This window comes from Carcharodon carcharias, chromosome 2, assembly GCF_017639515.1.
Source record: "Carcharodon carcharias isolate sCarCar2 chromosome 2, sCarCar2.pri, whole genome shotgun sequence".
NCBI classification, from domain to species: domain Eukaryota; kingdom Metazoa; phylum Chordata; class Chondrichthyes; order Lamniformes; family Lamnidae; genus Carcharodon; species Carcharodon carcharias.
Genome location: NC_054468.1, coordinates 90,093,380 through 90,119,460, shown reverse-complemented (window position 1 = coordinate 90,119,460; position 26,081 = coordinate 90,093,380). Strand labels below are relative to the sequence as shown.

The 26,081-nt window shown below is 45.9% G+C and overlaps 1 protein-coding gene across 1 annotated transcript in view; it reads left to right on the top strand.

The window, feature by feature from the left end:
- Nucleotides 1-26,081, top strand: part of ankmy1 (ankyrin repeat and MYND domain containing 1) — a 93,628-nt gene that overhangs the window by 28,691 nt on the left and 38,856 nt on the right. The window contains exons 8-12 of the mRNA XM_041205737.1: nucleotides 7,701-7,850; nucleotides 8,596-8,748; nucleotides 10,765-10,872; nucleotides 16,977-17,108; nucleotides 23,934-24,047. Coding sequence (XP_041061671.1) covers nucleotides 7,701-7,850; nucleotides 8,596-8,748; nucleotides 10,765-10,872; nucleotides 16,977-17,108; nucleotides 23,934-24,047 — 657 coding nt within the window. The remainder of the gene's footprint in view (nucleotides 1-7,700; nucleotides 7,851-8,595; nucleotides 8,749-10,764; nucleotides 10,873-16,976; nucleotides 17,109-23,933; nucleotides 24,048-26,081) is intronic.

Sequence of the window (26,081 nt, the reverse complement as noted above, 5' to 3'; positions counted from 1 at the left end):
ATTGGCTGATGGGAAGTGAGGAGATAAAGGGGAGGTGCCTCTTCTCGTACACTTGCATAGCAAGGTGCTGAGGTAAGGAAGGGACTTTACAGGTGACTGAAAATTGGACCAGGATGTCATGGAGGGGATGACACTTTTGAAGTGTAGCTGCTGTTGGAATGGAGGAAATCTTCCACACAGCAATGCTCAAAAACTGTAGCAGTTAAGGGCCAGGTAACAAAAACAAAAATTGCTGGAAAAACTCAGCAGGTCTGACAGCATCTGTGGAGAAGACAGAGTTAACGTTTCGAGTCCAAAAGGGCCAGGTAATTTTTCCTTTTGTTGATGGAAATCAAAGGGTAAATATTGGCCATGAAGCGGGGGAAATAGTACCTTAGGATCTATTAGACCCAGCTGAGAGCACAGCCTTGGTTTAAGGTCTAATCTGCAAATGGCACCTCCAACTGTGCAGCAGCCAAGGTCATGTGCTCAAGTCTCTGGAATGCGAACTTGAACCAATGACCTTCTGACTCAGAGGCGAGGGTGAGCCACAGAGGACAGAGGAGTGGCAGAGGTAAGGGCTTTTTTTTTTTAGCTCCCTGGGCTGACCCTGGAGTAGGGAGCAGTTTTGGTTCAGGAGAGGGAGGCCCAATAGCGTTTAATGCGGCGATGGATGGCAAATCCAGATGTGCACCAGATGCGTTTTACCTCAGAGGGTTGAGATCTTTGGAATTTGCTAATGTAGAGGGTGGTGCTTGCTCAGTAGCTGAGTGTATTCAAGCAGGAGATCAATAGGTTTTGGGCTCTAAGGGATTAGAAGGAAATGGGGATCGAATGGGAAAAGTGGAATTGTGGTTGAAGTTCAGCTGTGATCCTAATGAGTGACGAAGCAGGTTCACAGGACCAAAAGGTCATAAGAAATAGAAGCAGGAGTTTACTATTCAGCCCACTGAGCCTGCCTCATCTCCAGGAGGAATGACTGGGGTGGGAGACCGCCGATGATTTGCTGGGGCCAAGGACACAAAGGCAGAAGTTAGGGAATGGCTGAGTAAATCCATGGTTGTAAAAGGTTTGTAGGAAATGGAAAGCCAAACATCAGGTCATAGGGAGTTGCAAAATGCTGATCTAAATGGCTTGAAGGGGAGTTTTTTCCAAAAGCAAAACAGAGGAAGTGGGTTGGATTGGAGTAGGGGTGTGTGGTGTGGTGAGGGATACAGGAACTTGAATAGAGATGGGTTAATTAATGATCACGACCGAGTGGATAAAAAGTTCACAGGAGATGTAAGCTGAAGGGTGGATATTAGTGCTTGGATGGAGGAAAGATTTTGGAGTTCAAAGGGCATTTGAATGAGAGGTCAAGGAGAGTTGAAATGGACGTTGAGTTTGCTGACAATGAGGTGTCATTCAGTGCAGGGGCTGAGGGAGGACGAGGGAGGTTATCTAGGGAGTGGGGCTTAGGAATGGTAGGGGAAGAAGATTTTAAAGAAGAGGTGAGAAGGGTGGAACAAGAGACATGCTTGAGGAGGAGAAGGTGCCAGTAGAGTAGGGAGAGAGACCAGGGTGTCACTTGATGATGAAGGCCACACCATTATTGTAATAGGTTGGACAAGGCAGGTGAGGAGGAGAAAGTGCAGGGGGGAGGGGGGAGGCTACAGGATGAGTGAGATATTGCCACTGTGAGCCAGGATGTCAATGGAGACAGCCACAATATGGCTGCCGATGGAAGGGACGCTGTGTGCAAGTTACTGATATTCATTGGAAATGCAGACAAGGATGGTGATTTTTGATTCATTGACGGAATCCAGGAGGACAGTGTGATGGGGCAGTCAGGGCGGGGGGAGTCTGTATGGGTGAATTAGTTGGGGGGAAGGGGGAGGATGGGGAAAAGTTAGTCACTGTGGGAGAGGGGAGAACAAAGGGAGGTTAGTCACTGTGGGAGGGGGAGAATGAAGGGAGGTTAGTCACTGTGGGAGGGGGAGAATGAAGGGAGGTTAGTCATTGTGGGAGGGGAGAGAATGAGGGGAGGTTAGTCACTGTGGGAGGGGGCAGAATGAGGGGAGGTTAGTCACTGTGGGAGGGGGCAGAATGAGGGGAGGTTAGTCACTGTGGTAGGGGAGAGAATGAGGGGAGGATAGTCACTGTGGGAGGGGAGAGATTGAGGGGAGGTTAGTCACTGTGGGAGGGGGCAGAATGAGGGGAGGTTAGTCACTGTGGGAGGGGGCAGAATGAGGGGAGGTTAGTCACTGTGGGAGGGGAGAGAATGAGGGGAGGTTAGTCACAGTGGGAGGGGAGAGAATGAGGGGAGGTTAGTCACTGTGGGAGGGGGGAGAATGAGGGGAGGTTAGTCACTGTGGGAGGGGAGAGAATGAGGGGAGGTTAGTCACTGTGGGAGGGGGGAGAATGAGGGGAGGTTAGTCACTGTGGGAGGGGAGACAATGAGGGGAGGTTAGTCACTGTGGGAGGGGGGAGAATGAGGGGAGGTTAGTCACTGTGGGAGGGGGCAGAATGAGGGGAGGTTAGTCACTGTGGGAGGGGGCAGAATGAGGGGAGGTTAGTCACTGTGGGAGGGGGCAGAATGAGGGGACGTTAGTCACTGTGGGAGGGGAGAGAATGAAGGGAGGTTAGTCACTGTGGGAGGGGGGAGAATGAGGGGAGGTTAGTCACTGTGGGAGGGGGGAGAATGAGGGGAGGTTAGTCATTGTGGGAGGGGGGAGAATGAGGGGAGGTTAGTCACTGTGGGAGGGGGGAGAATGAGGGGAGGTTAGTCACTGTGGGAGGGGCGAGAATGAGGGGAGGTTAGTCACTGTGGGAGGGGGGAGAATGAGGGGAGGTTAGTCACTGTGGGAGGGGGCAGAATGAGGGGAGGTTAGTCATTGTGGGCCCTTTGGAGAAAATGAACAGAGACATGGACTGTAGCTTTAGACGTGTTCAAGAATGTTTTAAACCTGGAGCAGATTCTGGAAATTGCCAACCATGCCTGAGAGAAGAAAAATGAAAGGTGCCTTGGCTGGATAACAGGAAGGGAGGAGACAACAGGGGCCAAGAGAAAGCAAAAAAGGAAATAGAATTCATGGACTAACTGCTTATCTTTCTGTACCATATGAAGTTAAGCATATTTCATAGAAGTGATATATATTCCTCTGCACCCAACTGGCCAGATTATCTGGCATGACTTATCCGACTATCTGATTCACCGTGGGATCAAACCATGTTAATTTGTATGCAGTCACACTGATACCTGCAGAGAGACTGTACTGAGCAACTTTTGTCCCTGGTGGAACTGTACAATGTGACTTAAGTTACACTGTACAATTGTACTGCTGTGAGACTGTGCCCTGAATTTAAAATTTTTATCCATGTTCGAATCCCTCTATGGTTTTGCCCTTCCTTATCTCTGTAGCCATCTCCAGCCCTACAACCCGCTGAGCTCACTGTGTTCTTCCAATTCCGTCCTTTTGCGCACACCAGCAATTTTCTTCAAACCACCATTGGCGCCATGGACATCTGAGCCCTCAGCTCAAGAATACCCTCTAAATGTCTCTACCTCCCCATTTACATTTCATCATTTCACATCCTCCTTATAAACTACCTCCTTGCCCCCCCCATCCTAATGTGCCTTTCTGAGATACAATACAAAATGTTATCTGATAACTGGTCTACCAAGAAGGGCAAATATCCTAGTGCAACAAAAGTTGATGAGATTGGTTGCTGAAATGAGGGGATTGTCCTCCGAGCTGGGATTGAGTAGATAAGTGAAGTGTGCCTTTGGGGATGTTCTTACTGTAATAAAGCCACTGCATAAACACAAAGCTGCGGTTATGTGACTGGATCACATAGCTTGCTCTGCGTGAGCCATGTTGTAGTACCCCTGTACCATGTGAATTGTGCAGCAGTGCAACCGAATCACATGTTTTGAGGTGTAATGCTCTATAGCTGTTCCAGCAAAGGTCAAGGCAACTGGGGTTGGGGATTCGTGGGGCCGAGGAGGTGATGGGGTACGGGGGGATGGTGTGGGGGAGGTGCTGCGGGTCACTTGGGATGTTTGTTTACCCAGCAATAGGTGTCTCTAGTAACCCACAGATATTACATGGACAAAAAACTGACCAGGATTCCCACTGCAAATTGTGGTCCATTGCCAGCTGCCGGAACATGCACCCCTGTGACTTGAGGTAAGGATAGGATTAGACTGTGATGACATGATGAATGTAAACTCAATTTGGCCTACTTAGGTGGATGGATGAATTTCTCCTTGCAGGATCACTGATTTAGTTACATTCCCCTCTGGGCAGTGTGACCTATACTTGGATATTAAAGGTTAACACTGGCAGAATACCCTAAGTAATGAATACCATCGATGGGTTAGTGAAAATGTTTGATTTTGGCCAGGCAGGTGAGTGATAGCTATGTCTGAATATCACCTCCTTCATTAGTGTTAAGAACCTTTAAGAAGTGTAGAGCCTTTTCCTCTCCTCCATGTACAAATTTGAATTTGCCATTTTGGGCAGAACTCAAGCCATAAGGGGATAGGTTGTCCTGGAATGGGCTCCAATTCCAACCTGACTCCTTAGTGAAATCCTTCCACATTGTTCACTTTAAAGGATGACAAGACCAGTTATCCTTCGCACACTCACTCCAACACTCCACAGACGGGACTCATGTTTTCTTTCTGTCTTTCTTTCCCTCCTCCATTCCATCCCCCCTCTCACTCCCTCTCTTCCCTTCTCAGCTTTCAGTAGTAATGAGTTCTACACCTGAGCCTTCACCTTACATCAAGAACATTAACATTATGGTAAGTGCCAAGCTGTGCCCATCAACTGAGCCACATGGAAACCCCAAGTATCAGTTACCCCCTGTTTGTCCCTCTTCTTTCGTTCTCATTTTATTTCTTTCTATTACTGGGGGACAAAAGGAAGAGTGACAACTATGTAGGGTTTCTTTTATTCATTCATGGGATGTGGGCTTCGCTGGCTGGGCCAGCATTTATTGCCCATCCCTAATTGCCTTTGAGAAGGTGGTGGTGAGCTGCCTTTTTGAACTATTGCAGAGCATGTGGTGTCGGTACCACCCACAATGACAGTGAAGGAACGGCGATATATTTCCAAGTCAGGATGGTGAATGACTTGGAGGGAAACTTCCCGGTGGTGGTGTTCCCATCTATCTGCTGCCCTGATCCTTCTAGGTGGTAGAGGTTTTAGGTTTAGAAGGTGTTGTCGAAGGAGGCTTGTTGAGTTGCTACAGTGCATCTTGTACATAGTACACACATTTGCTACGCTGCATCGGTGGTGGATGGAATGAATGTTTAAGATGGGTGTGGGTTGCCAATCAAGCAGGCGGCTTTATCCTGCATGATGTCAAGCTTCTTGAGTGTTCTTGGAGCTGCACTCATCCAGAGACGTGGAGTGTATTTTATTACACTCCTGACTTGAGCCTTGTAGATGGTGAACAGGCTTTGGAAAGAGAGGTGAGTTATTCGCTGTGGGATTTCTAACCTCTGACCTTCTCTTGCAGTCACAGTATTTATATGGCTAGTCCAGTTCAGTTTCTGGTCAATGGATGTTGATAGAGGGGGATTCAGCTGTCATAATTCCATTGAAAGTCAAGGGGTGATGGTTAGACTCTCTCTTGTTGGAGATGGTCATTGCCTGACAATTGCATGATGTGAATGTTACTTGCCACTTGTCAGCCCAAGCCTTGATATTGTCCAGGTCTTGTTGCATTTGGACATGGACTGCTTCAGTATCTGAGGAGTTGTGAATGGTGCTGAACATTGTGCAATCATCAGTGAACATCCCCACTTCTGACATTATGATGGAAGGAAGATCATTGAAGAAACAGCTGAAAATGGCTGGCTACTCTGAGGAACTCCTGCAGTGATGTCTTGGAACTGAGATGATTGGCTTCCAGCAACCACATCCATCTCCCTTCATGCTACGTATGACTCCAACTGGTGAAGAGATTTTCCCCTGATTCCCACTGACTCCAGTTTTGCTGGGGCTCCTTGATGCCACACTCGGTCAAATGTTGCCTTGATGTTAAGGGCATTCACTCACACCTCACCTTGGGAGTTCAGCTCTTTTGTCTATGTTTGAATCAAGGCTGTAATGAGATCAGGAGCTGAGTGGCCCTGACGGAACAGAAACTGAGTGCCAGTGAGCAGGTTATTGCTGTGTAAATGCCGCTTGTTAGCACTGTCATGACATCTTCCATTACTTTACTGATGATGGAGAGTGGACTGATGGGGCAGTAAATGGCCGGGTTGGATTTGTCCTGCTTTTTGTTTACAGGACATACCTGGGCAATTTTCCACATTGCTGGGTAGATGCCAGTGTTATAGCTATACTGGAACAGCTTGGCTATGGGCACAGCTAGTTCTGGAGCACAAGTCTTCCGTAATACTGAGGGGATGTTTTCAGGACCCCTGGTCTCTGCTTTTTCCAATGCCTTTGGTGATTTCTTGATATCACATGAGGTGGCTGCCAAATTCACTGCATTAGTGAAAGTTCAGAATTACTTCCATTGGCCTGATGTTGGGGCAGAGTGTAAGTGGTGTCTGGTGTTGCCAACACAGTTGGCACATGTGGGAGCTATTATCCTCAGGTGAGAGTGACCTTTGTCTTACTAAATGCAGGTCAGTTTGCAGGCCTGACACATATTCAATGGTTTTTTTGTATTTTCTGCCTCTACCCACCCACCCACCCCCCCCACCCCCTCCCTGCACACACACACACACACACACACACACACACAAACACACACACACACATCCCTGTGCCATACACATCAGTTTGATAGTCCATATCAACCCAAGTGAACATTCACACTATTCTTTCCCTAGCTTGCTGTCTGCTGGCCATCCTGGGTTATACACCTTATTCTTCCAAGAGCGCTAGCAGAGAGCCTATGCCCAGACTTCTAATAATGATCCTGACTAGCTATGGGAAGCATCCCTGCAAAACCTGCTGGCAAATTCCTACCCTGGAAAATATCCACCCCACACTTAGCATCTCCACACAGCGCAATGACTGAAACCAGTGATTGTGGAGTGGTGGGGTGGGGTTTGGAAATCAAAACCTGGGCCCCAACGTACTCCACCCTTTCATTACTATCCTGATTCCCTGATTCCTTCAATATTGTTCTTTCTAAGTCTTGCTGAGTGTGGAGTCCTAGTTCAAGGGTTGAGGAGGCATTGTTGATCATTTTGTTGAGCATTGAGTTGAAGCCCAAGATCAGCCATGATCATATTGAATGATAGAGTAGGCGCGATGGGCTGTGTGGTCTACCCCTGCTCCTAATTCTTATGTTTTTATTCCCACATCAGTGCTCAATCTCGTATAAGTTCCACTTCACCCAGTTCCCCAATCTGAACCATGATGAATGGGAATGTTGGATTCACTTCCCACCATCTGTCTGCAACGCTAAGTGACGGACCCCTAGCTTTCTAAGGGCAGAGAGCCTCTCCCGGATGGTTTCTGGCACCCAGTTGGCTCCAGGAGGCAATGGCAGCACCTCCAAAAGCTGCCAGCGGCCTTCCTTGCCTCTCCTCTCCATCCACCACCAGCCCCACCCCCACCCCCACCCCTACCTCCCCACCCCACAGCTTCCAGGATCAGACTCAGCAAGTGTAGATATGAGGGGGAAAACAGAGAAGGCCTGATGCGATAGTATGTCTGAAAACCAAATGGCTGTGAACATGAGGACTATGTTTTGCCTTTTGCTTGCAGGCAATGAACATGGCAGGGCTGCTCCCACTTCACGTCGCTGTGGCTATCCCTGGCAAGAAAGGAGTGGCCATTACAGAGCTGCTACTTAATGCTGCAGCAAACCCTGACAAAGGAGCAAAGGATGACAATGAGATCTATCCGCCTGATGTGGTATGGTGTTTAATGGGTGATCCCACACACTTGTTTTGAGGCACAAGTTAACCCTGTTGGGGTAACATAGACAGTGGCTTCACTGCCTGTTATCGGAGGAATGACACTGAGCTCGGGGAAGCCCAGCAAATGAGCACGAGGCCCGGCTATTTACTTTTGCGTCTCCAGAATTGCTGATATGTTGGGAGAGCATGGAGAGCCCTGATTGGCTGGTTTTACGAGGCGGGGGAATTTGAGACAATCCAAAGCGAATCACTATTTGGGGGAAAGAAAGCCATTGGCCAGAAAACCTGGTTCTGTGGCGCCCATATTTTTGGCGCTTCAGCTACCATTTTGGCTCCAAAATGGCGTGGACACTGCAATCGCACACTCTGGAACAGGAGGAGTGTGGTTCACAGAAACAGTGGTGCATCTGGCAGTGTCAGAGTAGACCAAGACACTCCTGCCTTCACCCTCACCCAATTCCCTTCCCCTTACAGGTTCCTGTGTGTCCTGTTCCACGCCTACAGCCCAGGTGTAAGTGTAGATGTGAAGGGCAGGTTCCCTTCAAAGTTACAGCCACTCTGAGTTTTGATGCTACTTGTTGGGAACTATTAGCCAGGGTTTGGCCTGGGTCACCCCACTGAATGATGGGACAGCATCTAGGGGCTGAATGACCCCCTCCTGCTCCTCCTAGGAATCATTGGCTTGTTGCATTTTGAGATGTGATGGAGCAATGCACAGACACGAGTTCTCTTTTTAACAGCCCCACGAGCCACAGGTGAAAACAGGGTTCATCTTGAAGAGCCCCAATGCGTCAGGAGTCCCATCACATTACCACACTCCCCCTGAAATAGCCATCATAGAAGATGGGCGGACTCCACTGCATATAGCTTGCCAATGGGAGGACAACTACAAGGTAAAACCATTTTAACAGTGTTCCTTAGCAACCAAATCCCTAGACAGGGCTTCTGCTGAATCCTATAAAAGCATCAATTTTAGAATTATTGAGTTGAGGAGTTTGCAGTTGTTTTAGGCAGAAACTGGGCACTGGGTGAATGGGCATTGGGCAGAACTCTCTCGATGCCCAGCCAATTTCAAGGAGCGATGGTCATAAAAATCACTCAATAAAATTATTGAGTGAGCAAAGGATTTTTTTGAATGACTCCATTGGCACCATTATGGATTGCTGGGTGGACGTTTCCACAGAGTAAGGTTTGTGCTGCACACACAGTGAAAGCACAACGTTACAACATTGGAGCTCAACTGGCAGTGGGTGCTGAGGTGCCATCTGTATGAAAACAATGTTGTGATGTAGCAAAGCAGAGGGGCCGTGCAAGGGCCATGATGTGACTCCCTATTTGAAGAATGACCTTATCGATGGCTCTATTCCAAGATTGGGCTGAATTTTCTCAGCCTCGTGGAGGTGGGATTGGGGGACAATGCGGACTGGGATATCTCCGCCAGCAGCCCTGTCCCACCATCGGGCAACACTTCCCGTGGGGTGGGCTGCCACCAGAATTGGCCGCACCCCACCCCCCCCAACAAACAAAGGGGCGCAGGCAAGAAAACCAATTCAGGCCCTAATCAAGGGCTATTTTCCCCAGGGCTGCTCCTTTCCTGGTGTGCCCTGCTGGGAAGGGAGCCCGGCAATGGTGGGGAGGCAGCATCTCGCCGGGAGGTCAGTGGGTCATGGGTAGCAGAATTCATTGGCAGCACCAGGAGAGTGCAATGTTTGCAGCAGCCCAGGAGTGGCTGCATGCACTCTTCTGAAGGGGAAAACTCGCATTTGTTGTCCTTTTCGCCAGGGAAAGGGGATCCTGAGTGGGTGCCTCCATTTTGAGATGTCTTCCTTTTTTCCAGATGCACTCATCTCTCCCCAAGGGACTGCCGTCTGGACATCACTGCCAGCCCTCCCATTGGGCCTCCTGCTTTCCTGGTCCACCCCCTGTATTTCATTGGTTAGTGAAGGTGGATGTGGCCCGTTTGGAGGCCACCTCATGTAAAGTAACTCTAGCGGCTGTGTTGAGGCCACGCCCGGGCTCCAGAGCTGCTTAAGGTGCTGACCTCGTGTCCCGATGCCCATGGGGGTGATTCAGCCCATTGGGTTTCCTACACCCCATTCTGAGTGGGATCCCTGACAGGGTTGGGTTGCCTTGGAGGGGACATGGATTTTTTATTGGGAATCCCAAGAGTTTGTGTGTTCCCTGCTTGCTGTGGAGCCCTTGCCTCCAGGGAGTGTGTCGTTCTGCTTCAACATGTTCTTGGAGAGCAAACTGATTTACAGAGATAAAAACAAAAAACTGCAGATGCTGGAAATCCAAAACAAAAACAGAATTACCTGGAAAAACTCAGCAGGTCTGGCAGCATCGGCGGAGAAGAAAGAGTTGACGTTTCGAGTCCTCATGACCCTTCAACAGAGGTCATGAGGACTCGAAACGTCAACTCTTTTCTTCTCCGCCGATGCTGCCAGACCTGCTGAGTTTTTCCAGGTAATTCTGATTTACAGAGGCTTGACTTCCAGTGGAGTCAGAAGCACTGCAGGGTGCCGACTGTTTCAAGGATTTAATTCAGCGATGAGTTTATTATCAGAGGAATCTCTATTGTGAAACTATATACCATGGATAGTCTGTGTGTGGGTCGTTTGCATGGGGGAGGGTTTGAGTGGGGGAGGCTATGAGTAGGGGAGGGTTTGAGTGGGGAGCGATTTGAGTGGGGGTGAGTTTGAGTGTGGAGTTTGAGGTGGGGGCAGTTTGGGTGGAGGGGTGGTTTGAATGGGGGGCGATTTAAGTGGGGACGGTTTGATTGGGGGGCGGATTGGGTGGGACTGTTTGAGTTGGGGGTGTTTTGAGTGGTGGTGGGGGGGGGAGTTTGAATGTCGCTAGTTGGTCCACATTATGTGTTCATTGATGACGAACGTGATGTCTATTTTCAGAATGCGCACCAGATTGTTCGTCTGCTCCTACGGCACAAAGCAAATCCCAACTTATTATGGAGTGGCCACTCACCCCTTTCACTGGCAATCGCTAGTGGAAACGACCTGGTAGGTGTTCCCTTTAAATATTTTGAAACTGTTCATCACCATTCGAATGCCTTTCCCCTATAATCGGACAGAATGTGAACATTTCCTGATCACCTGTGTCCCCACAACACACCAGAATTAGCTATTCACTTCCTGCAAACCCTGCTGAACAGTGTGTGGTTGTCAAATGAGGATTAGGTTGGGCTTGGTGTAATGCCACCCAAGTTAAATAACTTGTCAACACCTCCAAGGCAGTGGCACATGAAAATGACCACATGGGCAACTGGAGGGTCAGCTGGGGCCTTGGGGAGGACCCCAGAATGGCTCTACCTCTCACCCCCTTAATCAGGGACTGGTGGAATCCTCTTTATTTGCTTTTTCTTTGTGGGTAGCTCAGGGGTTTTCTCATTTTGGGGAAGAGGATCAACCGGTTGAGGGGAGGAATTCACCTTTTGGAGGAGGGGAGTTCACCCTCAGCCTCTGAAGAGGAGGGGCTCTAGCAGCTTAAGGTTTAGATATGAAGTTTAGGGGTAAGTGTTGGCCTGAGAGTTAATATGTTAGCAGAAAGACTTTACAGTGCTTAAGGCCTTGGGGAATATTTTTTTGTAAATCCAATTGCATCATGGGTTATGCGAGTTAATGTGGTTTTTTATTAATTGTGTTCAGATTCCTCCAGTACTGAGTTTCTGCCACACGATGGCGCCAAAGTATCATGTATAGGTACAGGGAGTGCTATTCCCCTCTAGTGGCAGTATCTAGTGCTGCGATTGACAGAATTAAAAACTGAAATGCTAGAAAAACTCAGCATCTGTGGAGCGAGAAACAAGAGTTAACGTTTAAGTCCGTGTGACTCTTCTTCAGAACTGGCAGGATGTTTGGCCAGAAAACGAAGCTGCAGTTAAAAAGTGAATGACAGTACAGGAAAGGCAGTTTAATAAATAGCAGATTTTATCGTCAAGTTGGAAGCTTGGGAAATCATCCACCATTTGAAAGGATGACAAGGAGAAGGAGCAGAGGACATTTCCCAAAATTATAACGGGGGATGCTGCATTTCAGTTATGCCGAGGGAGACGAGAGAAGCCAGGAATGTTCTCTTTAGAGCAGAAAAGCCTAAGCATAGATTCAAAGGGCTGACAAAGGCACAATAAACCGATGACCCCCTTCCGTGCAGTAAGATTCTATAATTGTGTGAAGGACAATAGTTCAACGTATTTGATATTTTCAGGGTCCATCCTGTCTGGCAGCATAAGAATAAATGAACACATACTGCACTGGGGGATAATACTTACCATTAACTCTCCCTCAAATACAAACATACGAACAAACAGCAGGAGTAGGCCATTCAGCCCCTCGAGCCTGCTGTGCCATTCAATAAGATTATGGTTGATCTGATGGTAACCTTAAACCTGCATCCCACCTACCCCCAATAACCTTTCACCCCCTTGCTTACCAAGAATCTATCCACTTCTGCCTTAAAGATATTCAAAGACCCTACTTCCACCACTTTTTCCGGAAGAGAGTTGCAAAGACTCACCACCCTCTGAGTGAAAAAGTTTTGCCTCATCTTTATTTTAAATGGCCTCACTTTAAAACAGTGACCCCTAGTTCTAGATTCTCTCACGAGAGGAAACATCCTCTCCACATCCACCCTGTCAAGACCCCTCAGGATCTTATATGTTTCAATCAAGTCACCTCATACTCGTCTAAACTCCAGCAGATACAAGCCTAGTCTGTCTGACCTTTCTAACATTTTTCCTACAACAGATGTTAGGCTAACTGGCCTGTAGCTTCCTGCTTTCTGTCTCTGTCCTTTTTTGAATAATGGAGTTACATTTGCTATCTTCCAGTCTAATAGAACCTTCCCTGAATCTAGGGAGTTTTGGAAAATTAAAACCAATGCATCAACTACCTCACTAGCTGCTTCTTTTAAGACCCTAGGATGAAGCAAATTAGGACCCAGGCACTTGTCAGCCCACAGCTCCAAAAATTTACTCAGTACCACTTCTCTGGTGACTAATTTTCCTGACTTCCTTCCCCACTTCCATTTCTTGGTTTATATCTGCTTCCGGAATATTACTTGTATCCTCAATAATGAAAACTGATGCAAAATACCTGTTAAATTCATCTGCCATCTCCTTGTTTTCCATTATCAATTCTCCAGACCCACTTTCTATAGGACCAATGCTCACTTTGTAATTTGTTTGTTTTTAAAGTATTTATAAAAACTCTTACTTTCTGATTTTACATTTCTGGCTAGCTTTCTCTCATGCTCTAAATATTCCCTCCTTATTAGTCTTTCAGTTATTCTTTGCTGTTTCGTATACTCTGTCCAACCTTCTGACCTGCCACTTATCTTTGTACAATTATGTGCTTTTTCTTTAAGATTGATACTATCTTTAACCTTCCTGGTTAACCACAGATGATGTGTCCATCCCTTGGACTTTGTCTTACTCGTTGGAATGTATCTATTCTGTGCATTCTGAAATATCCCCTTAAATATTAGCCACTGTGTCTCTATCAACCTATCCCTTAACCTAATTTTCCAATTCGCTTTAGCCAGCTCAGCTTTCATGTCCTCATAATTGTCCTTATTTAAGTTTAAAAACATAGTCTCAGACCCACTACTCTCTCCCTGAAACTGAATATAAAATTCAATCATATTATGGTCGCTGCTACCTAATGGCACGTTCACTATGAGATCACTATTTATTCCAATCTCATTGCACAATGTCAGGTCTAGTATAGCCTGTCCTCTGGTTGGCTCCAGAACATGCTGTTCTAAGAAATTGTCCTGAAAACATTCAATATACTCCTCATCTAGGCAACCTTTGCCCACCTGACTTTTCCAGTCTATATGTAAATTAAAACTCCCATGATTATCACTGTGCCTTTCTGACAAGCTCCTATTATTTCTTCCTTTATGCTCAACCCTACCATGAGGTTACTATTGAGGGGCCTGTAAACGACTCCCACAAGTGACTTCTTGCCTTTACCATTTCTCATCTCTACCCAAACTGTTTCCACATCCTGGCTTCCTGAACATAGCTCATCCCTCTCTATTGTGCTAACTAACAGAGTCACCCCTCCACCTTTTCCACACTCCCTGTCCTTCCTAAATGTCCTTTACCTTTCAATATTCAGGTCCCAATCCATATCCTCCTGCAGCCATGTCTCTGTAATGGTTATCAAGTCATAATTATTTATTTCTATGTCTGCAGTTCATCTGTTTTGTTTCGAATGATTTGTGCAGAATGGATATATTCAGATACAGAGCTTTTAGTTTTATCCTTTTATTCTTTTTATAACCTCTAGTCTCATCTGTTAATTTATGTTAGGTTTGTACTCTCTATCCCTTCCTGTCATCGTCTGTTTTTCATTTGCCGTAATAATACCTTTCTCTTTTGCCTTGTCTCTGCTCTTTGATTTACCACATCCTCCCAGATTTAATGCCTTGCCCGCACTATTCATTTTAAACCCCCCTCTACTTCCCTAGTTATGCGACTCGCAAGAACACTGGTCCCAGCACGGTTCAGGTGTGGATCGTCCCAATGGTACAGATCCCAATTTCCCCAATACTGGTGTCCATGTCCCATGATCTGGAACCCACTTCTCCCACACAAGCCGCACATTTGTCTCCCTAATCTGATTTACCCTATGCCAATTTGCAAATGGCTCAGGTAATAATCCAGAGGTTATGACCTTTGAGGTTCTGCTTCTTAATTTGGTGCCTAGGTCCTCATACTGACTTTGCAGAACCTCCTTCTTTATCCTGCCTATGTCATTGGTACCAACATGGACCATGACAACTGGGTCCTCCCCCTCCCACTGCAAGTTCCTCTCCAGCCCCAAGCAGATGTCCCACACCCTGGCACCGGGCAGGCAATACAGCCATCTGGACTCTCGCTCTTTGCTACAAAGAACAGTGTCAATCCCTCTTACTATAATGTCCCCCACTACCACTACATTCCTCTTTGCTCCCCTCACTTGAATGGCTTCCTGCGCCATGGTGCCATGGCCAGTTAGGTCATCCACCCTCATTCTTATCCAAACAAGCTGACAAAACCTCAAACCTGTTGGACAATTGTAAAGGCTGAGGCTCCTGCACTCCTGCTCTCTGAGTCCTCTTACCTGCCTCACTTGTTGTCACACTCTCCTGTCTCTGACCACTGACCATATCAGAAGACCCTATCCTAAGTGGAATGACTACCTCCTGGCACAAAGAATCCAGGTAACTTTCCCCCTCCCTGATGTGTTGCAGAGTCTGTAATTCAGCCTCCAGTTCATAAACTCTGAGCTGAAGCTGCTCAAACTACAAACACTTACTGCAGACGTGTTTGCCCCTGATCACACTGGCATCCAGGAGCTCCCACATGCTGCAGCTGTGACACCTCACCTGTCCTGCCATCCTTACTGTATTCCAATTAACTATTTAATTATTTTATTCAATTATATATTCTACCTTTGTTCTTATATACTTTATTAAACTCACCACCAGTTGTTGACCATTTTGAAGCTTAGGAATAGAATAAACCTTAGTCATTTACCAGATACTCACCAAATAACTAGCTTCTTCTCCTGCAACAGAATATGACCACCTTCTGAAGGCTGAGACGGTTAGAGAGCAGAAGGCAAAAGAGCCCCTCTTTCCCTTCATTCCCTAACTTCCTTAATTACCAAACACCCAGCACTCTATTCTAAGTTACACTTCCTCCAGTAAACTTTACCCAAAGCCCCTCTTTCCCCCTATGCACTGAATTCCCACTTTGAACCAAATTCCCAAATACACTCACTTGGTCTCTGTCTCACTCAGTTCAGAGTGTCTCCTCACTGATTGTTGCAAATGCTTCAGCCTTGTCTTTTGCACTGATGTGCTGGGCTCTCCCACCATTGAGGATGGGGATATTTGTGGAGCCTCCTCCTCCAGTGAGTTGTTTAATCGTCCATCGCCATTCACGTTGGTTGTGGGATTGCTTAGCTCTATCACTTGCTCCTTATGCTGTTAGCCACGCAAGTAGTCCTGTGTTAACACCTCATTTTTAGGTATGCCTGGTGCTGCTCCTGGCATGCCCTCCTGTACTCTTCATTGAACCAGGGCTGAGCCCCTGGCTTGATGGTAATGGTAGAGTGGAGGATATGCTGGGCCATGATGTCATAGATTGTGTTCGAGTACAATTCTGCTGCTGCTGATGGCCCACAGCACCTCATGGATGCCCAGTCTTGAGTTGCTAGATCTGTTTGAAATCTGTCCCATTTTGCACGGTGATAGTGTCACACAACACAATGGAGGGTATCCTCAATGTGAAGCCAGGACTTCGCATCCACAATGACTGTGCGGTGGTCACTCCTGCCAATACTGTCATAGACAGATGCATCTGCGGTGAGAATCAGGCCAAATATGTTTCTCCCTCTTGTTAGTTCTTCACCACCTGCCACAGTCCCAGTCCAGCAGTTATGTTCTTTAGGACTCAGTCAGCTCAGTCAGTAGTGGTGCTACCGAGCCATTCTTGGTGATGGACATTGAAGTCCTCACCTGGAGTACATTCTGTGCCCTTGCCACCCTCAACACTTCCTCCAAGTGGTGTTCAATAGGGAGGAGCGCTGATTCATCAGCTGAGGCAGTTAAGAGTCAACCATTTCTGTGGATCTAGAGTCACAAATAGGCCAGACCAGGTAAGGATGGCAGATTTTCTTCTTAGTGAGCCAGATGGGTTTTGATGATGATTGACAATGGTTTCATGGTCATTATTAGACTTCCTTTAATCCAAATTTATTAATCAAATTTAGGTTCCATTTGAACCTGAGTTCCCCAAAGCACTCACCTGGGCCTCTGGATTACCAGTCTCGTGGCATTACCACTATGCCACGCCTCCCCTCCCCTTGGCTTCCCTAATTCCCAAGAGATCCCGATTATTTGGCCTGCCCTCATGCCGAGGCTCTTTTTCGATCTCTCTGGAGCCTGTTGACTGAATATAGCCGCTAGCTCCAATTCACCACAATCCCCGTTTCTCAGAGTGCTCCATCCACAGGCTACGCTCTGAGGGCCACTCCCCTACTGCTCTTAGACCCATAGAATGGAGGCAGGGACTCGGTAACCTTTGAACTCTCTTCTCTTTAACTGTACGCAGGCAGTAGATGAGCTGCTGGCCAATGGGGCTGATCCGAACCTGCCCCTCACTCGCAGTTTGGGGAATGCATTGTGCACAGCACTGAACACCAGTTATGAGCGCAAGAGAAGCCTGGGGAAGAGACAGGCATTGGTAAGTGTCAGAGAAATGGGGGCTCATCATGGCGTGGGTGAGATTGCCTGATATTATGCTGTAAAAGCGAGAGGCCCGCTCTGCAGATTAATAGGAGGAGAAGCTCCAGCCCAGACTTATGCAGCACGCCTGGCTAGTTTATAACTGGTTTAAAGGTCCAGTGGCAGACTAAATGGCCCTCTGTCAGGAATGTTACCCTGAGGAAGGCTGGATCACGGCTGGACCCTTTGTGTCCCCGTGCTGATACTGTGGGCAGTCAGCAACTGGAAGCCAGGTGAAGCCCCACAGCAAGCGGGGACTCAAGCCTTTCCATTCCTGTGGCTGCCACTCACCCACTGCTGAACAGTTGGCAAAAGATTAGCCGCTTGGTATAGCAGAACCTGAATATTGCTGAAGGGAGACATGTTGACAAAGCTTTCCATCTCGCGCTCTTCAGGACAAACAGAAGAATGCCAAATTTCAAACAATGACAACAATTTATGCTACAGGAGAAAATGGTGCTGATTGGTTCACAAGTTGACTCTGGTTGGCTGAGGTGTTGCCATGACAAAAGCGACAGGGAACTAGTGCAAAACACAAAGCTATGGCAACATGAATTCCTTCTCAGCAATGTTCAAGTCGGAATAAGCCTACCTTCGGGAAAAGTGCTCCCCTCCTCTTTTGCTAGAAAGCGAAGGGACAGAGAGCAAATTGCCCCAAACTGTGACCCTTGCCAGGACTTGAATGGCTGGCCAGAGGCAGCAGCTAAAGGTGAAAGTGAAGAAGTGCTGCAAACAGCCCAAGGCCCAAATAAGAGGCATGAGGCTGGGCAGGTCGGTGGGTGAGGGGAATGAGGTATCCCTGCCAATGCTGGTTTCATCCCTTCTGTGTTATCAAAGAGGAATGCCCTGAGTTCCCCATAATCCACAGCATAACATGCGCACTGGCAGTGTGGGCCAGATTTAGAATTCAGTATTGCTGCTCAGAGACATTTTACACTGTGGGATTTGTCCCTGTAAGATTCTATACTATCACAATTTTTTGCTTTATTCTTTCATGAGATGCGGACATTACTGGCTAAGCCAGAACTTATTGCCCTTCCCTAGTTATTATTGAGCAGCTGGTGGTGAGCTGCCTTCTTGAATCGCTGCAGTCCATGTGGTGTAGGTATACCCACAGTGCTATTAGGGAGGGATTTCCAGGATTTTGACCCAGTGACCGACTGTAAAATTCTGTAATGTCATACAGTGAGATTCTGTGGTGTCACACTGTGAGAGTCAGTAGTGTCACACTATCAGAGTCAATAGTGTCACACTGTGGAATTCAATAGTGTCACACTGTGAGATTCAGTGGTGTGACACTGTGAGATTCTTTCGTGTCACACTGAGATTCAATAGAGTCACACTGTAAGATTCAATAGTGTCACAGTGTGAGAATCTGTAGTGTCACACTGTGAGATTCAGTAGTGTCACATTGTGAGATTCGGTAGTGTCACACTGTGAGATTCAATAGTGTCACAGTGTGAGAATCTGCAGTGTCACAATGTGAGATTCAATAGTGTCACATGGTGAGATTCTAAAGTGTCATACTGTGAGATTCGGTAGTGTCACATTGTCAATTCTGTGGTGTCACGCTGTGAGATTCAGTAGTTTCATACTGTGAGATTCAATAGTGTCACAGTGTGAGAATCTGCAGTTTCACAATGTGAGATCCAATAGTATCACATTGTGAGATTCGGTAGTGTCACATTGTAAGATTCTGTGGTGTCACGCTGTGAGATTCGGTAGTTTCATACTGTGAAATTCAATAGTGTCACAGTGTGAGATTCAGTAGTGTCACACTGTGAGATTCAATAGTGTCACACCATGAGATTCAGTAGTGTCACACCATGAGATTCTGTAGTATCACACTGTGAGATTCAATAGTGTCACATTGTGAGATTCTGTAGTGTCAAACTGAGATTCCATAGTGCCACAGTGTGAGAATCTGTAGTGTCACACTGTGAGATCCAATAGTGCCACAGTGTGAGAATCTGTAGTGTCACACTGTGAGATTCAATAGTGCCACATTGTGAGATTCTGTAGTGTCACACTGTGAGATTCGGTAGTGTCACATTGTGAGATTCTGTGGTGCCACAATGTGAGAATCTGTAGTGTCACACTGTGAGATTCAATAGTGCCACAGCGTGAGAATCTGTAGTGTCACACTGTGAGATTCAATAGTGTCACATTGTGAGATTCTGTAGTGTCACACTGTGAGATTCAGTAGTGTCACATTGTGAGATTCTGTAGTGATGCACTGTGAGATTCAATAGTGTCACATTGTGAGATTCAGTAGTGTCACACTGAGAGATTCTGTAGTGTCACACTGTGAGATTCAATAGTGTCACACTGTGAGATTCAGTAGTGTCACACTGTGAGATTCAATAGTGTCACACTGTGAGAATCTGTAGTGTCACACTGTGAGATTCAGTAGTGTCACACTGTGAGATTCTGTAGTGTCAAACTGTGAGATTCAATAGTGTCACACTGTGAGATTCAAAAGTGTCACATTGTGAGATTCTGTAGTGTCAAACTGTGAGATTCAATAGCGCCACAATGTGAGAATCTGTAGTGTCACACTGTGAGATTCAATAGTGCCACAGCGTGAGAATCTGTAGTGTCACACTGTGAGATTCGGTAGTGTCACATTGTGAGATGCTGTAGTGTTGCACTGTGAGATTCAATAGTGTCGCATTGTGAGATTCTGTGTCAAACTGTGAGATTCAATAGTGTCACATTGTGAGATTCAGTAGTGTCACACTGTGAGATTCAATAGTGTCACATTGTGAGATTCAGTAGTGTTCCACTGTGAGATTCAATAGTGTTGCATTGTGAGATTCTGTAGTGTCACACTGAGAGATTCTGTAGTGTCACACTGTGAGATTCAATAGTGTCACACTGTGAGATTCAGTAGTGTCACACTGTGAGATTCAGTAGTGTCACACTGTGAGATTCAATAGTGTCACACTGTGAGAATCTGTAGTGTCACACTGTGAGATTCAGTAGTGTCACACTGTGAGATTCTGTAGTGTCAAACTGTGAGATTCAATAGTGTCACACTGTGAGATTCAAAAGTGTCACATTGTGAGATTCTGTAATGTCAAACTGTGAGATTCAATAGTGCCACAATGTGAGAATCTGTAGTGTCACACTGTGAGATTCAATAGTGCCACAGCGTGAGAATCTGTAGTGTCACACTGTGAGATTCGGTAGTGTCACATTGTGAGATTCTGTAGTGTTGCACTATGAGATTCAATAGTGTTGCATTGTGAGATTCTGTGTGTCAAACTGTGAGATTCAATAGTGTCACACTGTGAGATTCAGTAGTGTCACACTGTGAGATTCAATAGTGTCACACTGTGAAATTCAATAGTGTCATACTGTGAGATTCTGTATTGTCAAACTGTGAGATTCAATAGTGTCACACTGTGAGATTCAGTAGTGTCACACTGTGAGATTCAAAAGTGCCACAATGTGAGAATCTGTAGTGTCACACTGTGAGATTCAATAGTGCCACAGCGTGAGAATCTGTAGTGTCACACTGTGAGATTCAATAGTGTCACATTGTGAGATTCTGTAGTGTCACACTGTGAGATTCAGTAGTGTCACATTGTGAGATTCTGTAGTGTTGCACTGTGAGATTCAATAGTGTCACATTGTGAGATTCAGTAGTGTTGCACTGTGAGATTCAATAGTGTCGCATTGTGAGATTCTGTAGTGTCACACTGAGAGATTCTGTAGTGTCACACTGTGAGATTCAATAGTGTCACATTGTGAGATTCAATAGTGTCACACTGTGAGATTCAAAAGTGTCACATTGTGAGATTCTGTAGTGTCAAACTGTGAGATTCAATAGTGCCACAATGTGAGAATCTGTAGTGTCACACTGTGAGATTCTGTAGTGCCACAGCGTGAGAATCTGTAGTGTCACACTGTGAGATTCAATAGTGTCACATTGTGAGATTCTGTAGTGTCACACTGTGAGATTCGGTAGTGTCACATTGTGAGATTCTGTAGTGTTGCACTGTGAGATTCAATAGTGTCACATTGTGAGATTCAGTAGTGTTGCACTGTGAGATTCAATAATGTCACACTGTGAGATTCAGTAGTGTCACACTGTGAGATTCAATAGTGTCACACTGTGAGATTCAATAGTGTCACACTATGAGATTCAATAGTGTCACAATGTGAGATTCAATAGTGTCACACTGTGAGATTCAGTAGTGTCACACTGAGATTCAATAATGTCACATTGTGAGTTTCTGTAGTGTCAAACTGTAAGATTGAATAGTGTCACAGTGTGAGATTCAGTAGTGTCACACTGTGAGATTCAATAGTGTCACACTGTGAGATTCAATAGTGTCACACTGTGAAATTCAATAGTGTCATACTGTGAGATTCTGTATTGTCAAACTGTGAGATTCAATAGTGTCACACTGTGAGATTCAGTAGTGTCACACTGTGAGATTCAAAAGTGCCACAATGTGAGAATCTGTAGTGTCACACTGTGAGATTCAATAGTGCCACAGCGTGAGAATCTGTAGTGTCACACTGTGAGATTCAATAGTGTCACATTGTGAGATTCTGTAGTGTCACACTGTGAGATTCAGTAGTGTCACACTGTGAGATTCAAAAGTGCCACAATGTGAGAATCTGTAGTGTCACACTGTGAGATTCAACAGTGCCACAGCGTGAGAATCTGTAGTGTCACACTGTGAGATTCAATAGTGTCACATTGTGAGATTCTGTAGTGTCACACTGTGAGATTCAATAGTGTCACATTGTGAGAATCTGTAGTGTCACACTGTGAGATTCAATAGTGTCACATTGTGAGATTCTGTAGTGTCACATTGTGAGATTCTGTAGTGTTGCACTGTGAGATTCAATAGTGTCACATTGTGAGATTCAGTAGTGTTGCACTGTGAGATTCAATAGTGTCGCATTGTGAGATTCTGTAGTGTCACACTGAGAGATTCTGTAGTGTCACACTGTGAGATTCAATAGTGTCACATTGAGATTCAATAGTGTCACACTGTGAGATTCAAAAGTGTCACATTGTGAGATTCTGTAGTGTCAAACTGTGAGATTCAATAGTGCCACAATGTGAGAATCTGTAGTGTTACACTGTGAGATTCTGTAGTGCCACAGCGTGAGAATCTGTAGTGTCACACTGTGAGATTCAATAGTGTCACATTGTGAGATTCTGTAGTGTCACACTGTGAGATTCGGTAGTGTCACATTGTGAGATTCTGTAGTGTTGCACTGTGAGATTCAATAGTGTCACATTGTGAGATTCAGTAGTGTTGCACTGTGAGATTCAATAGTGTCGCATTGTGAGATTCTGTAGTGTCACACTGTGAGATTCAATAATGTCACACTGTGAGATTCAGTAGTGTCACACTGTGAGATTCAATAGTGTCACACTGTGAGTTTCAGTAGTGTCACACTGTGAGATTCTGTAGTGTCAAACTGTGAGATTCAATAGTGTCACAGTGTGAGATTCAGTAGTGTCACACTGTGAGATTCAATAGTGTCACATTGTGAGATTATGTAGTGTCACATTGTGAGATTATGTAGTGTCACACTATGAGATTCAGTAGTGTCACACTGTGAGATTCAATAGTGTCACACTATGAGATTCATTAGTGTCACAATGTGAGATTCAATAGTGTCACACTGTGAGATTCAGTAGTGTCACACTGAGATTCAATAATGTCACATTGTGAGATTCTGTAGTGTCAAACTGTAAGATTGAATAGTGTCACAGTGTGAGATTCAGTAGTGTCACACTGTGAGATTCTGTAGTGTCACACCGTGAGATTCAATAAAGTCACATTGTGAGATTCTGTAGTGTCAAACTGTGAGATTCTGTAGCTTCACACTGTGAGATTCTGTAGCAACACACATATGATTCAATATTGTCAAACTGTGAGATTCAATAGTGTCGCACTGTGAGATTCTGTAGTGTCACACTGTGAGATTCAATAGTGTCGCACTGTGAGATTCAGTGGTGTCACACTGTAAGATTCAATAGTGTCACATTGTGAGATTCCGTAGTGCCACACTGTGAGATTCAATGGTGTCACACTATAAAATTCTGTAGCTTCACACGTGAGATCCAGTAGCGACACACGTGTGATTCAATATTGTCACACTGTGAGATTCAATATTGTTACACTGTGAGATTCAATATTGTCACACTGTGAGATTCTCTAGTGTCATGCTGTGAGATTCTGTCGTCTCACATGTGAGATTCTGTAGTGTCACATGAGACTCTGTAGCGTCATACTGTGAGATTCTGTCGTGCCACTGTGAGATTCAATAGTGTCACACTGTGATATAGTTGTCCCTAGCTGCCCCCTGCTGTAATATTATTTAATATTTTTATGACAGTGATCCAGTGAGAAAGCTAACCACCAGCATTGGCAGTGAGCTGGGCATGGCAGACCCTTCTTCAATCCTGTGGTCACATTGTCAATGTCAGCTGAGTAAGGTAACTCAGAGCCTGGTTGCACACAGCCAGATCCTCTGCAGAGACCCTGCAGGTTAGGGTGAGGTAGCTGTTAGGCTCCACTATCCTGCCATTCCCCCACCACTTCCCCACACAGACACTGCCACAAGACTCTTGCTTTCAGAATGTGTCCCTTGGGCACTGCCCTGTAAGGCTGCAGACAGCAGCCTTGTCAGCAGTCAGAGCAAAGATTCCCCCTGCCCCCGCCCAATTTCCCTGGGAGAGTGAATGAAGAGGGTAACAGAAAATGGCTGCCTTAATTTTCCGTTTGCTACACTGTCCTGTTCCTCCTAGATTGTCAAGCTACTCAATGCCAATGCCAATATCTTGATGCCCGTCAATCTTGTATCTCGGGATGGCCACGTTACAGGAACAGCCCTGGATTACGGATATTACAAATACTATCAGGTAATCACCATCAGCCTTGTACTGTCTCCTCATTTGTTGAAGTTCCTCAGAGTCCATTTCCTTGAAGTTTTCGCTAAACCCCACCACCACACACCCCACCCCACCCTGCCCCCAACCCTTGCACCTCCCCTTAATCTCCATTATGCTGGCTCAGCTTCCACAGCTTGGGGTGTTTTAGCCATGTCTCACTGATACCAATCTCACCTCTGGCTCAGAAGGTCATGAGTTCAAATTCCCTCCAAAGACTTGAGCACACAATCTCACCAACGCCCCACTGCAGCACTGAGGGTGAATTACTCTGTCAAAGATGCCATCTTTCAGATAAAACGTTAGACTGAGGCCCTGCTTGCCCTCTCAGGTGGATGTAAAAATAATCTGCAGCACCATATGGATGTTCTCCCTGGCTTCTTCACCAATATTTGTGATGGCGATCTGCCCAAGGACAGGGACGAGACCATTTTATTGGGCTGAGATAGGCATTGTCCCAGGAGCCATTTTTAAAGGCAGCAAGTCTTCATTCCAGAATCTTTGCAAACTGATATTCTTCAACAACTTCATCACTCACACATGGACGTAGTTTGGATGAAGAGACGCGTAGGCAAGATAGTCTTTTAGCCAGGTATGAACAATGACACTGAAGACATCAAAAAGTATGCAGCATGCCAAGGGCACATGCCAAGTCAGCTCAAAGAACCATTGATTCCACATGAAGTTCCTACCCAACCTTGGTCCAAAATCGCATCCGACCTCTTTTATGTCCATGGCACTGAATTCGTTGTCATCATCGACTATTTTACCAAGTATCACATTATTCAACAATTGAAAATATATCAAGCACAACCATTGCATACACTCTAAGTGCTATATTCAGTTTATTTGGCGTGCCTGGAGGGATCATTAAAGACATTTATTGGTAAGCTATTCCAGGTTGTGTGAGAGGTGGAATATCGATCACACTACTTCTCCTCATTACCCTAGACTCATAGGTTCATCAATTCTATACACTTATATAATGGTAACTAAACATGAACATGTATGGTAAATAGTCATACTTCTTTGGAAGGGGGAAAGTGCCTTTAAAATGAAAGGGGGATGTTGCAATGTGCCTGTAAGGAATATCAACATGACATCTAGTGGTGAAAGTCTGCAGATATCAGAGCTGGGCTGTGTTCTTCTCACAGGCTAAAGTGTCATGCGATCCAGTTTTAATTTCACTTTAGCCTGTGAGAAGAACACAACACAGCTCTGATATCTGCAGACTTTCTATCAATGTCTGTCTGCACTCATGTGGCTAGTCTCAATAAGTGAACCCACAACATGTCCACCCAATCCCCTATGAGTGATTGGTGCCTTTACGTCATTATAAAAACAGACAGTTGTCCCTCAAGGTTCCAGCTTTTCCACCATCACCACGGAGAACCCACTGGTTCGACTGTCAGCCGTGACTCATAACCTTGAGCATGGCAGCCTTCCCTGGGCCTAGGGTAACTCACAAAAAGACAGAGAGGACCGCCTAACATCTCAAATGATTCTGCTACCTACAGCCAAAATTTATCCCTCAACAAATTTTACTTAAAAACGGTATATCTGTTCATTTATCCCATTTTTGAATGTGGGATCTTGTTGTGAAGCACCTTGGGGACATGAGAAAGGTGCCATAAAAATGCAAGGTTTTCTCACTAATGGAGCTGGGCAAATGTATGAAAGGTGGTGTTGCAATGCCTGTGACCTGGGGCCTTAACTTGCCTGTGCTCTCTTCATGTACTGAGTGACCTCCTGTTCCAATCCAGCGTTCCCTATTTGTTTTCCTGATTTTGGCATCTTATTTTCCTTGTTAGCTGTCAGGTTGCATCCGTCAGGATTCTTGGGACTACTTTGGTTTCCGAGTGTGGATTTTCCTGTTTAATTTAAATTAGCGGTGGGAAAACCAGATTGGAGACTTTCAGAAGCAGGCATTCTTCCCTGCTTAATTTTTCCATTCACCACTCCCAGGGGATCCAGCGATTCCAGGTTCAGGCACAGTATTACACCGCA